Genomic DNA, 14,643 nt, shown 5'->3' with positions numbered 1-14,643 from the left:
AGATAGATAGATAGATAGATAGATAGATAGATAGATAGATAGATAGATAGATAGATAGATAGATAGATAGATAGATAGATAGATGGACATATAGATAGAAAAATAGACATACAGACAGGCAGACATATACACATATAGACAGACAGATAGATACAAAGACAGACAAATAGATAGATAAAGAGACAGACATATAGATAGATAAACAGACAGACAGACAGACAGACAGACAGACAGACAAGACAGACAGACAGACAGACAGACAGACAGACAGACAGACAGACAGACAGACAGACAGACAGACAGACAGACAGACAGATAGATAGATAGATAGACCTATACATAGATACATAGACAGACAGGCAGACATTTACACAGATAGATACAAAGACAGATAGATAGATAGACAGACAGACATATAGATAGATAAAGAGACAAACATATAGATAGATAAACAGACAGACAGACATATAGATAGATAAACAGACAGAGAGACAGACAGACAGACAGACATATAGACAGACAGACAGATAGATATACATATAGACAGACAAACAGACAGGCAGACATTTACACAGAAAGACAGACAGATAGATACAAAGACAGACAGATAGATAGATAAATAGACATACAGACAGACAGGCAGACATATACACAGATAGACAGACAAGATAGATAAATACAAAGACAGACATATAGATATATAAATAGACATACAGACAGACAGGCAGACATATACACAGATAGACAGACAGATAGATACAAAGACAGACAGACAGATAGATAGACAGACAGACAGACATATAGATCAATAAAGAGACAGACATATAGACAGACAGACAGACAGACAGATATATAGATAGATAGACATATACATAGATACATAGACAAACAGGCAGACATATACAAAGATAGACAGACAGATGGATAGATACAAAGACAGACAGACAGACAGATGGATAGACAGACAGACAGACAGATAGATAGATCAATAAAGAGACAGACATATAGACAGACAGACAGATAGATAGATAAATAGACATACAGACAGACAGGCAGACATATACACAGATAGACAGACAGACATATAGATAGATAAAGAGACAGACAGACAGACAGACAGATAGATAGATATATAGATAGATACATAGACAGACAGACAGACATATACAAAGATAGACAGACAGATAGATAGATACAAAGACAGACAGACAGACAGATGGATAGACAGACAGACAGACAGATAGATAGATCAATAAAGAGACAGACATATAGACAGACAGACAGATAGATAGATAAATAGACATACAGACAGACAGGCAGACATATACACAGATAGACAGACAGACATATAGATAGATAAAGAGACAGACAGGCAGGCAGGCAGACAGACAGACAGACAGATAGACATATAGATAGATACATAGACAGACAGACAGACAGACATATACACAGAAAGACAGACAGATAGATAGATAGACAGACAGACATATAGATAGATAAAGAGACAGACATATAGATAGATAAACAGACAGATAGATACATAGACAGGCAGACAGACAGACAGACAGACAGACAGGAAGACATATACACAGACAGACAGACAGATAGATAGGCAGGCAGACAGAAAGATAAATACATACATAGACAGGAAGACATATACACATATAGACATAAACAGACAGACAAATAGATACATAAACAGGCAGGCAGACATATAGATAGATAGACAGACAGACAGGAAGACATACACAGATAGAGAGGCAGACAGACAGAAAGAAAGATACAAAGACAGACAGACAGATAGATACATAGACAGACATATAGATAGATAAGCAGACAGACATATAGATAGATAAACAGACAGACAGGCAGACATATACAGATATAGACAGGCAGATATACAGACAGACATATACATAGACAGACAGGCAGACATATAGTTAGACAGACAGACAGACAGATAGATACGGAGACAAACAGACAGGAAGATATATACACAGATACACAGGCAGATAGACAGATAGATACAACGACAGACAGACAGATACATAGACAGACAGACAGACATATAGATATATAAACAGACAGACAGGCAGGCAGGCAGACAGACAGACAGACAGATAGACATATAGATAGATACATAGACAGACAGACAGGCAGACATATACACAGATAGACAGACAGATATATACATAGACAGACAGACATATAGATAGATAGATAGATAAACAGTCAGGCAGACATATACACAGATAGACAGGCAGGCAGGCAGACAGACAGACAGACAGATAGATACATAGACAGGCAGACAGATAGATAAATGCAAAGACAGACAGGTTGCATGTTTTATATTATTTTTACTGAAAAACTGAAAACAAGCCACAGAAAAGTAATGCAGAAGTGTAGCATGCATCTGAAATCTAAATAGAGGAGACAAATGAGTGTGTTGCATATGCTAGAACCCACCACTGGTTAAGGATAATATTTAATGTATTATGTTAATACTTGATGTATGAACCTTTACATTTTTACTTAAATCTAGTCCAGATCTTTACACTGATGCAGTGCTGGTGTGAACTCACTGGAGGCAGCCGGTCTGGATGCTGGCACAGTCGATATACTGCCTGAGAGCCAAACGAAACTCTTCCACTTCATCCTCCAGCACAGAGAGCTGCCTCTGTACGATCAGAATGTGCTGGAACATGAGAGAGAGAGAGAGAGAGCAGCCAGAAATCACATTCAGAGTTATTTATAAAAGTCTGCAAAACTGTTCCTGGATCAGTACACGAGCAAGTCCCAATTAATGTACATTAGACCTGATGAAAGATCTGATTATGAGAAGATGTCTATGATTAAGAGTCTTAATAAAACACAGAGACGACCATAGAAGAAAAGAGATTAGAAAAGAGAAGAGCCATAAATGTGTCTAAGTGAAGTATATAAGGGCATGTTTTATGAGAAAATGCATCTTAATTATGAAATTTGTGGAATTTCACTTTTTTAACCTTAATGTTGCTGTTTAAGCATAAAATATATCTGCGAAGTTACAACACTCAAAATTCACACGATTCAAGTCGTGCAATAAAAACAGGTTGTGGATAATGTTTAATTTAGAGTTGAAGGTAAATCTGTACATGAAATTTTTTTATTGCAAGATCGTGCCAATGCAAGTTCAGGGTTCAAAACTGAATCTTGGAGGATCAATCTGTGAGTAGCTCGGTTGATGGCGTCATCTTTTATTGACTACTACACAAAATGTTCACCTCAGGGGTCAAGCGTCAGGTAGAGCCATGAAGAAGCATGTCATAATGGTTCCTTTATATAAAACAGGGATGGTATAAATATGTTGACAGGTAAATGAGGTCTGAAGGCAACAGAAAGTGAGAGTTCTCACCCTGCGGGAAACAATGACCTCTCCACAGGCACTGCACTGGTGTCACTTCTCATCTCAGTCTCAAATACCCTTTCTCTCTATGGCTTACAAATACACACATGCATCCTTAAAAGAGCAGTTCATCTTAAAATAAAAATTCTGTAAACGCTTTTGACCTTCTGCTAACTCTAAATAACTTTGCAACTACATGTCAACTAACTCTCATTAGAGTATCAGCAGACAGCTAGGTCTAATAGCCTACGGCATAGCCTACACATAGATGCATACCATACGTTGTAGCATACGGCGTTGCCACTAGAAATTTTGGGACCTATAAAAGAAGTTACCACTAATAAAAATGATCTTTGGGGGCCCCAATAGTGTGTGGGCCTGTAGAATTGTCCTGCCCCCCAATGTGCGTTCACACCAGACGCGAATGAAGCAAATAAACTGCGCTTTTCGCGTGTAGTAGGACACTTGAACATTTTGAGTTAACTTGCTTCATTCGAACATAAAATTTGAGTCATTTGTGTGTGAAATTCAGACGCGAACACGCTCAACTTGCCACTTTAGCTAACTTGTAGTCTCAATATGTTTATAAATATATATAGCTCAAATTGAGTAGAGCAGGAATTGAGTAGCAAGATCCTTTTAATTTCTGTGTCTATAAAAGTACAAAGATGTGTTGTACAGCTCTGGGTGTCCACATACAGCGACGATGATTTTGTCCCTGATTGTTGTTTCATATTTCTGCCTCCACTCCCTACACCGTAATCACATCACTACATTTACATTTATTCATTTAGCTGAGCCTTTTATCCAAAGCGACTTACAATTGCTTTGGTCGCACGCCTCTGGAGCAACTAGGAGTTGTCTTGCTCAGGGACACAATGGTGTGTCACAGTGGATTCGAACCCGGGTCTCTCACACCAAAGGCGGGTGTCTTATCTACTGCGCCATCACCACCCTAGAGCAAGCTTCGGATTGGTTAATGCAACGCGAATATCTGCCAAAGTTCCAATTTTTCAACTCAAGCAAATCACACGGTACAGGCGTCAAACTGTTCGCAGCACATCATTCGCACAGATCGTGTCATTCACACGGATCGTGACATACACACAGATCGCATCATTAACACAGATAGCGCATTAGCACTAATCACGTCATTCATGCTGCCTCATTTGCGCGAACCGCGCCGCAGGATGTCTATAGTGTCTTTGCATTGACTTAACAGACAGATTGCATCATTCGCACGAATCACATCATTCGCACAAATTGCGTCATTCGCACAGACCGCGTCATTCGCACGGATCACGTCATTCACACGGATTGCGTCATTCGCACGGATCGCGTCATTAGCATGGATTGCATCATCCACACTGCCTCATTTTTGCGAACCGCCCGCAGGATGTCTATTGTTTCTTTGCATTGACTTAAAGCAACACCAAAGATTTTTTTTTTACCTTAAAATAACGTTTCAAAAAAGTTTCAGTGGTTCATCCACAGGGTGAACGGCACTTTCACATTCGCTTTGCAGCCCTCTATCGGCCAAAACCGCACAAAAGAAGTTTCCAACCGTCGGGTAGCGGTCCTGTAGTTCGAGTGAAAACTACAAAAACTTGCTTTACGGCAGACCTACAATCCAATCAGAGCCAGCTATGCTGCAGTATTTACAACAGTGGTAATGAACAATTACGCTTCTAACCTGTAGGGGGAGCAAAGAGCAATAAGTCTTTAGTGTTGCTTTAACAGACAGATCGCGTCATTTGCATGAATCACGTCATTTGCACGAATCGCGTCATTTGCACAATCACATCATTCGCAGGAATCGCGTCATTCGCACAGATCGCATCATTCGCACTAATCACGTCATTCATGCTGCCTTATTTGCGTGAACAGCACCTCAGGATGTCTATCGTGTCTTTGCATTGACTAAACAGACAGATCGCGTCATTCGCACAAATCGCATCATTCGCACAAATCGCGTCATTCGCACAAATCACGCCATTCGCACAAATCGCGTCATTCGCACAAATCACATCATTCCAACTGCCTCATTTGTGCGAACCGCACCACAGGATGTCTATCTTGTCTTTGCATTGACTTAACAGACAGATCGTGTCATTCGCACAAATCACGTCATTTGCACAAATCGCTCATTCGCACGGATCACGTCACACACTAATCACGTCATTCACACTGCCTCAGTTGTGCGAACGGCGCCGCAGGATGTCTATCGTGTCTTTTCATTGACTTAACAGACAGATCGCGTCATTCGCACGAATCGCTTCATTCGCACGCATCACTTCATTTGCACAAATCACGTCATTTGCACGAATCGCGTCATTCACACAAATCACATCATTCACACAAATCACATCGCCTCATTTGTGTGAACCGCCCACAGGATGTCTATCGTGTCTTTGCATTTACTTAACAGACAGATTGCGTCATTCGCACAACACGTAACAACACTCAATTCATTCAATGTAATTGGTCGACTAAAACCCTAAGAACAAATAAAACATTTGCAAAGTGTGTGCAAGCTTTGTACAAAACATTGACAAGCTTTTTTTAATGTTTTTTTTTAAAAAATAAAAGTTTAAAAAGTCCTGCTAATCTGAGAATGCCATAACCACCATCAAGCTTAAAATTCCCTCTTTGAAATCTCAAAGCAGCCATTTCTGTGAGCCAATTTCAAAAGCGAATGAAAATGAAGAACCAGTTTAAAAGCACTTCAGCCATTTTGTAGGATGTTTGCAAAGACAAAGGATGTTTAAGCTGCTATTAAAGGCATGAGAAATTGAATGGGAGTGTTATTTAAAGTGGTGCAAATGTGCACACTACTCATTTGTTGGTAATTTTATGCTTCAGCATCCAATATAATGTTGTATTGTGCCTCTGCGGGCAGCCGCACATAACTGTTTACAGCTACGGGCTCCACGGGGGCCTGAATATCCTTCTCATTGCTCTTTAACAAACACAGAGCCACAGACACGCAAACCTCCTATTTACAGTCTGTCAACAGCATCCTGTAATGCCTGAGAGAAAAATGCCCTGAAAAAAACCAGCGAAAGACGACTGGGTCAAATGAAAGAGGAGAGCGATAGTAAGATGAAAGAAAATGAATAACCTGGACCAAGTTTTTCGATCGCCACTGTTTCCAAGACGACAGGCATCTGTGTGAATGATTCTCAGACTGTATGATGAGAGACAGAGAGATTGTAAGTGACTTACTGATTTGGTGGTGCTTTCCAACACCTCGTCCTCCACAGGCTCCAGACGAAGCTCCTGAGAATAGAGAACAAACCTCAGTTCTAGCACACATCCTTATATGAATCTCACCAAAACAGTCAGCTTTAATATACAACAAAATCAAAGTGACACAAAAAATTAAAGAAACATCTAACAGACAAATTAGTATTTATTCTAAATGATTCTTAGCATTAGCATTTAAACCATCATAAATTAATGTTAATTTTTTATAATAAATGAATTATTTTACACTTTTTTTCTTCACCTGCTTTGAAGCAATAAACATTGTAAAAAAATCACTTTACAAATGTGACTTGACTTAATGGGAGTACAACAAATACTACATTGATATACAAGTAAATTCATAAATAATTGTCCAAAAATAGACTTAGATTTTTGTTGAGTAATAAAGAAATAAACAGAAAGAATGAGATCATGTGTAGACGTGTGTTGCCTTTTTCTCGAGACGGTCAATCAGCTTTTGCAGTCTATTGACTTGAGTCATCCACTGGTTGTCTTCTTCAAACAAACCTGCAGAGAAACACATCAGATACGTCTCTCTCTCTCTCTCTCTCTCTCTCTCTCTCTCTCTCTCTCTCTCTCTCTCTCTCTCTCAGATTTTATGTCATTAAATGTCTTTACCAAATGAACCGGGTTTGATTTTGGCAGCATAGCCATGTTTTCATGGTAAGTGCGTGAGTGACTCAAATAATGTGCTTTGTAAAACTCTACGTCTAAAGTCACGTCATCACAATGTCCGCTGCATTGTCAAATAAGCTGTTTTTATGTTAAATGAGCTCAAATATGAGCAATTCCAGCATTATGAAATTTACATTTTCTGTCAACAAATTTAAATATAATTTCTCAGAGAATGTATTTATTGCCAATATATTGAAACATCTGTTTATGTTTTAATAAACCTTTAATGATTTTTAATGATTGTCAAAACATCAGAAAAAAACAGTCTATGCATGTGTTTTCTGTTTTAGATATGAGAAATATGCACATGCGAAGAATGTGACACAAAAAGAACAGAGTGATAATAAACAACTTGTAAAATTTACTTTAAAAAAATCCTCGTAACAATTTGCACAAACTTTTTTTAAGTAAAATTTACTGCTTTTTTAAAGTACAACTTACCTACTAAAATCAAATAAAATCTACTTAATATTGCATGAAAAATATATTTAAATAATTAAGTAAATGTTACTTCATAATTTTTTTTAGAAGTTAGATTTATTTTAATAGTTTAGGTAAAGTCTATTAGGTTTTTTTTGAAAATTGAAACATTGCTGTCCTAAAAATATTAAATACATCGGATTTAATGTGTTATTTTCTTTAACATAGTTCTATGGACTTAGTTATTTTTAGTGTTATAAATGGCATTATAACACAAAATTCATCACTGACTAAAAGTCATTGAATAAACTTGATTCTGAACAGAAATGCACACAAACTGTGTTTTTGACATGCATTGTCAGCACTGTGGAGAGAAATACAATATAATGTTCTGAACAGGGTTCATGTAACGAAACACTGATCACCTGAACGGTGACTTCACAAAATGATCTTTTACAACAAAACAACATCAATAATATAAGACCTTAAACCTTTATGACATTTTATTAAAGGAAGAGTATGTAGGATTGTGGCCAAAACTGGTATTGCAATCACAAAACTTGTGGCTAAAACTGGTACTGCAATCACACAACTGGTGGCCAATACACAACATGACAACATAAACATCAGTTGAGGGCTGCAACTCCACTTTTTAAATGACAATATCCTGGCCAGAGCACTGTTGTCAGTGATATGAGTATTTGAAATGAAAATGATTTCTTAATGTCTAGTGACATATCAGGGCCATTTTATGATTAATTGATATAAATTTCTTACATAATGTTCCTTTAACAAATATTTAAGTAGTTAAAGTTCTTATCAGTTTTTATTCTGTGATAAAGCATAGAAAATAAACATATTCAGGCACAAAGGATTGTGGGTATTCCTTACAGCATGTGCAAATAAATGTAAGTTAATTTTACTTGATTTTTTTTGTTTAATAGATTTAATATTCTTAAGTTAAATTAACTAAGATTTTTTACTTGAATCTGCTAAAGATTTTGATAAAAATTTACTTAATTATTTTAGGACTACACTGAAAAAATTATTCATTGAATTTAATCCATTTTTTAAGGTAAGTGGTTGCAATCAATTTATTTAAGCTACATTTAAACAAAAAAGATTATTAAAGGAAAATAAAATATAAAACTTTTGTTTAAATGTAGCTTAAATAAATTGATTGCAACCACTTACCTTAAAAAAATGGATTAAATTCAATGAATAATTTTTTCAGTGTATATGCAGTGACTATAAAACAGTTAAATAATACAAGAAAATATCTTGTACGACTTACTATTCCCACACAGTTCATTTTCTACATGAATTAATTGTGTATTTATCATCATTTTACTTAGGAAAATATAGTTCTCAATAAATGTTAATATTATTATGTAGAAATTTTCTAATATTAAGAGTTAATCTAATATATATTACTACACCAAAAAGTTATTTTTTTCAGTGCACTACTTTGTAGGAATTCTGTGAATAAAATTTCACAAACCACAAGCAATGATACTTAACAAATGAAAATAATTTATGTCTTAAAAAATATTTTATTTTAATATTTGTGTGTAGCCTGGGTTTCCCCATGCTGCCTTGCGCGCAAATTTATTCATGCTGCAAGTCTAGCATGGAAACTATGGACCAATTTAGCCCCTGAAATTGTGAACAAATCACAGAATGGGGAAAAATTGAATTGGTTAAAATTTGAACCAGAATTCTCATAATTTTTTCATGATAAGATTGACATTTGCATTTTATTGCTCATATGTTTTTCATTCAACTGTACACCGTTTTCTTAAATCATGACTTTGGTATTTGATGCTTTAAAATTAAATAACCGAACATAAATAGGATTTGCCAAAAAATCTAAAAACTATTTTTTACTAAAATAATAACATGATTTCCTTCATAAACATCATCTGAATGCCACTGGGTTTAGGTTTGTGTCTCAGAATAATCACCTGAATTGACCAGGTTCAGAAGAGGGTTGTTTGGAGACAAGCTGTTATTCCTTTGAAGTCTCCGATTAGATCTCCGTCCGGACCACTGAATGGACAGAACCTCGGGCTTCAACGGCGCCTGTCTGTAATTTACACACACACCAGCAAAACAGACACATGAAACCGACACAAACACTGAGCAGCTGCTGAGGAATGTGTTTGTTTATTCATCTCATTATTAGCTTCAAATTATTCTTCCCCCCGGATGTGAGAGGCCAAAAATAGCTGTCAGTATCACATATGGCTAACCCACAAATTTCTTCTGGGAATTTAACACCTATCAGAAACAATCACATGAAACATAGCTGCAGGTGAATCAATGATAATAAATAATTACTGTAAATAGGTTAGGCCACGTTTAAGTATCAGGAATCCAATTGCTTGCGACCTAAATATATGCAAAGTATTTAAAATAAAGCATAAATTAAACATTTTTACACAAAATTGGAGAGGTTCTTGTCTGTGCAAAACTCACCATCACAATGTTAGGGTGTTACAGGTGGTTACCAGTTCCTAATGTTATGGGTGATTTCGGTGTTTCTCTACAGTGCTCAGTGTGTTTTAAAGCCACAATATGTAAGATTTTAGTAATAAAATATCCACACACACACACAAAAAAACACAATATTTTTATTTATGTAGTGGTGCACTTACATTATCCCAGAAGTTCCCATGGATTTGTAAATCCAGAGAAATTTGCCTTTGTTATTGTGTAATAGTGACCTCTAGAGGTGAAAACCTACATATTGTGACTTTAAGTGGTGAGTATGGTGTTTACTAGCCCAAGATGAAGCAGCCTACCCCAAGTCTGTTTAAAATTATCCTCCCTTTAATCTTTACTGTCATGAAAATCCTAAATACTAATACTGTTTTTGACCCCCTTTCACCTTCAGAACTGCCTTAATTCTACATGGCATTGATTCAACAAGGTGCCGAAAGCATTTTTTAGAAATGTTGGCCCATATTGATAGGATAGCATCTTGCAGTTGATGGAGATTTGTGGCATGCACATCTAGAGCACGAAGCTCCCGTTCCACCACATCCCAAAGATGCTCTATTGGGTTGAGATCTGGTGACTGTGGGGGCCATTTTAGGAAGTAGCCATCAGAGGATGGGTACATGGTGTTCATAAAGGGATGGACATGGTCAGAAACAATGCTCAGGTAGGCCGTGGCATTTAAACGATGAACAATTGGCACTAAGGGGCCTAAAGTTTGGCAAGATAATATCCCCCACACCATTACACCACCACCACCAGCCTGCACAGTGGTAACAAGGCATGATGAATCCATGTTCTCATTCTGTTTTACGCCAAATTCTGACTCTACCATCTGAATGTCTCAACAGAAATCGAGACTCATCAGACCAGGCAACATTTTTCCAGTCTTCAACTGTCCAATTTTGGTGAGCTTGTGCAAATTCTAGCCTCTTTTTCCTATTTGTAGTGGAGATGAGTGGTACCCGGTGGGGTCTTCTGCTGTTGTAGCCCATCCGCCTCAAGGTTGTGTGTGTTGTGGCTTCACAAATGCTTTGCTGCATACCTTGATTGTAACAAGTGATTATTTCAGTCAAAGTTGCTCTTCTATCAGCTTGAATCAGTCGGCTCATTCTCCTCTGACCTCTAGCATCAACAAGACATTTTCGGGCACAGGACTGCCACATACTGGATGTTTTTCCCTTTTCACACCATTCTTGGAAAACCCTAGAAATGGTTGTGCGTGAAAATCCCAGTAACTGAGCAGATTGTGAAATACTCAGACCGGCCAGTCTGGCACCAACAACCATGCCACGCTCAAAATTGCTTAAATCACCTTTCTTTCCCATTTTGACATTTAGTTTGGAGTTCAGGAGATTGTCTTTATATATATACCAGACAGACTGATCTCACGTAAAGTCATGTTATAGTCACGAAAAATGTGATTAATTAATTTGTGTACATTCAGCTTTTTCGTGTCTTAGCACGAGTGTCTTTTTCGTGTCAAGCACACAAATTTCTATAGTTTTTCGTGTCCATTGCACAACTTTCTGTTTCGTTTTCTCAATGTTTTAAAATTTTTACACATCCTAACCCAAACCCCAACTCTAACCCCAAGCAACAATGATTTAAAAATAGGGAAAGAAAGCGCAAACAATACATAAAATGACACCAAAAACTATTTATAGAAATTCGTGCGAGTTACACGAAGACGTCATTCGTGCTCAAGGCACGTAAAAAAGCTGAATTTTGTGCCATGGATACAAATAAAAAAATTTGTGACTGTAACACGATTTGGACACACATTAGAGCAGAAATACGTCCACTATTCACATGCAAATGACACTTTAATGTTTTCAGGCACCATAAAAATGCATTCACAAACATCACTGACAGCACAAGATCTTTCTTTCCTAAACCAAAGTCGAATAATTCAACCATTTTCATTCTTCCAGAGCAGGAAAGGGTCATCTTTTGGATGGCCATGAAAGTGCTATATAAATGCAGTCCATTACCATTTACCATCTTTTTGACTCTTTTTGTTGTAAAAAAAAAAAAGAAGAAGAAGAAGAATAAAATCTTAAATATTCATGTCCTTGTTGACACCCATTCAAATTTTTCTTTCTACCTATCTATTATATTGTTCAGGAATGCTGTGCCTATTTCAACCAAAAGACAATGAAATAAACAGAGGCAGGCAGGTGTCAAAATTATGCCTCGGTTGGTTCCTCATTATCCCTAAAGATGCTGTTGCGTAACTCACATCTTGAGGGGATCAAACCCTCCACGGCTAAAAACTGCATCGGAACGCCAGGATCAGTGACGGATGAATTAGCCAGATTATTAAAAACCCAGCTAAACTCACAACCGCATGCCTGCCCTTCTGAACCGTCACTGAACAAAGATGTTCTGACAGATGCTATGATCTGACTTCACCTCTGGTCTGCAGTGCAAACTGCAGCTTTCCTGCCCTCCAACACCCCTGGTGGGTCACATGACTTAAAAAACGATGAATTACTATCGATGCAGGTCTGGACGTCACGTGACTTTCTAATGCCGCATTCAGACAGCCAGCGATGTTATCGCTTTGTGTCGCCCCGCTTTTTCAATGAGGCGTTTCTAAATTTGCTTGTCATAAACAAATGAATACCTTCCACGCCAGTAACTGACGAGAGAAGGATGACGTGAACTCCACTGCTTCGTTCTCATTGGTAGTTAAACTTTTCTTAAAGGTGCAGTGTGTACATTTTAGCGGCATCTAGTGGTGAGGTTGCAAATTGCAACCAACAGCTCAGTCCACAGCTCAACCTTCACTTTTGAAATGCATAGAGAAGCTACAGTAGCCGCCACCAGAAAAACATGTCATTGTCGGAGAAAAAAAAGTTTGTCGGTGAAGGGCTTCTGTAGAAACGTGGTGGCACAAAATGCAGACTTCCACGTAAGGGGACCCACGTGCATGTAGATAAAAACATCTCATTCTAACATCTCATTAAAAGCATAACAAATCATTATAAAAGGTCATATTACACCCATGACAATGTAGTTTTGTATATTATATTGCATTTCTATCAAGAGATCCTTCTAAAAATTACACATTGCACCTTTAAAGGCACACCAGGCAAGTCTGAGTATTATTTCTCTACTAGCTCCCTAGTGTCTGGGAGTAAATGCTTTCTATATCTGAGACTTTACGAGACTGCAGGACACCGGGTCGGATACAGCGAACTTGCAAGTGGGGTATTCTTCCTACAGACGGTAGGGGCGAGCGAGAGGGTCTTCATTCGTCATGTAATGAGTCATTTAACCATATACCGACTTACGAAGATGATTTATTAACATAAAAATGCTGCCTTGTGTCCCTTTAACTTTCTCGTGTCGCTGGACACGCCCATACGGTCGCCAACGTTCACTTTCGCTCATGCCGCCGGAAGTCGCCTGGTTTCCATTGAAAAGAATGATGAGATCACGTCGCTCTGCTACTGCTGGTCGCTGGCTGTCTTAATGTGGTGTAATGAGTGTTAGTTGACATGTAGTTACATATTGTTAGTTGAATATCTTAAGTGGACTATCAAAATAAAGTGTAACCAGAATGATCCCAGTGAAACATAAAAATGAACACCAGTGTTGTTTCCTATTAGCTTCTAATGGTGCTCTTTGCACACAGATGAAAGCAGTGTTGTTGATGGTCTGAGCACTCCAGCGAGGTCTGGTCTCAGATTTGAGCTCATCTCTGTTGTTTCATCCCTGTGTGCGGCACGGCTCCTCAGAGACTCGACGCTTCAGACAGAATAGAGAATGGGCCGCCCTGTTTCAATTTGCTTTGGCCACCAGCCACTTTCAATACATCCCACGCTGTGGGAATCAAGCCGTATGGAGTAGCAGCGAGTAACTTGGCATACAATGAGTTCATCCTAGAGAGATAAGCCTCGAAGGGTTTAGGTTCAAATCTGGATGCATTTTATAAATAACTCCACACTGTCAACAGCGACACAAAAACTTGGTGATGTAAGAGGCTTCACGTGTATAGCCCTGTGACGAAGAATAAGGGGGTGTGCACACCAAAGCTTTTAAAGGGGCGGTGAATTTGTCGATTTTATTGTTTTATACTGTTGTCTGATGTCTACTTATGATGTTCGCGTGGTTTTTATATTCAAAAACATCAAAAGCAATAAGTAATAGGCTATTTTGTAACATGGATTAGTGGCTGTCTGGAGAAATGGTTCGTTTGAAGGGGCGGCTGCATTGAAGACCTGGATGTAAACGCCACTGCTATGATTGGACAGCTTCATTCCCCGTCATTACATGTGGGGAAATGTTTTAAAAACGTTAATGTGTAAAAATAGCAGCCAAACACATATATATATTTGACCCACAAAAGATTCTGGGTGCTAAAGATGATACACATAAATTACAATACT

The 14,643-nt window shown here is 37.9% G+C and overlaps 2 protein-coding genes across 2 annotated transcripts in view; one reads left to right on the top strand and one right to left on the bottom strand.

Annotated features, from left to right (window-relative positions):
- The window catches only part of gmnn (geminin DNA replication inhibitor), a 228,615-nt gene that overhangs the window by 94,721 nt on the left and 119,251 nt on the right, over positions 1-14,643 (top strand). The gene's annotated exons all lie outside the window — the stretch shown is intronic.
- Positions 1-14,643, bottom strand: part of necab1 (N-terminal EF-hand calcium binding protein 1) — a 45,777-nt gene that overhangs the window by 6,330 nt on the left and 24,804 nt on the right. Inside the window, exons 7-10 of the mRNA XM_055219633.2 lie at positions 9,712-9,833; positions 7,083-7,159; positions 6,611-6,664; positions 2,583-2,695 (exon numbers count right to left, since the gene is read on the bottom strand). Of these exons, the coding sequence (XP_055075608.2) occupies positions 2,583-2,695; positions 6,611-6,664; positions 7,083-7,159; positions 9,712-9,833 (366 nt within the window). The remainder of the gene's footprint in view (positions 1-2,582; positions 2,696-6,610; positions 6,665-7,082; positions 7,160-9,711; positions 9,834-14,643) is intronic.

Source organism: Misgurnus anguillicaudatus, chromosome 20, assembly GCF_027580225.2.
Source record: "Misgurnus anguillicaudatus chromosome 20, ASM2758022v2, whole genome shotgun sequence".
NCBI lineage: Eukaryota > Metazoa > Chordata > Actinopteri > Cypriniformes > Cobitidae > Misgurnus > Misgurnus anguillicaudatus.
This window is presented reverse-complemented; position numbering and strand designations above follow the sequence as displayed.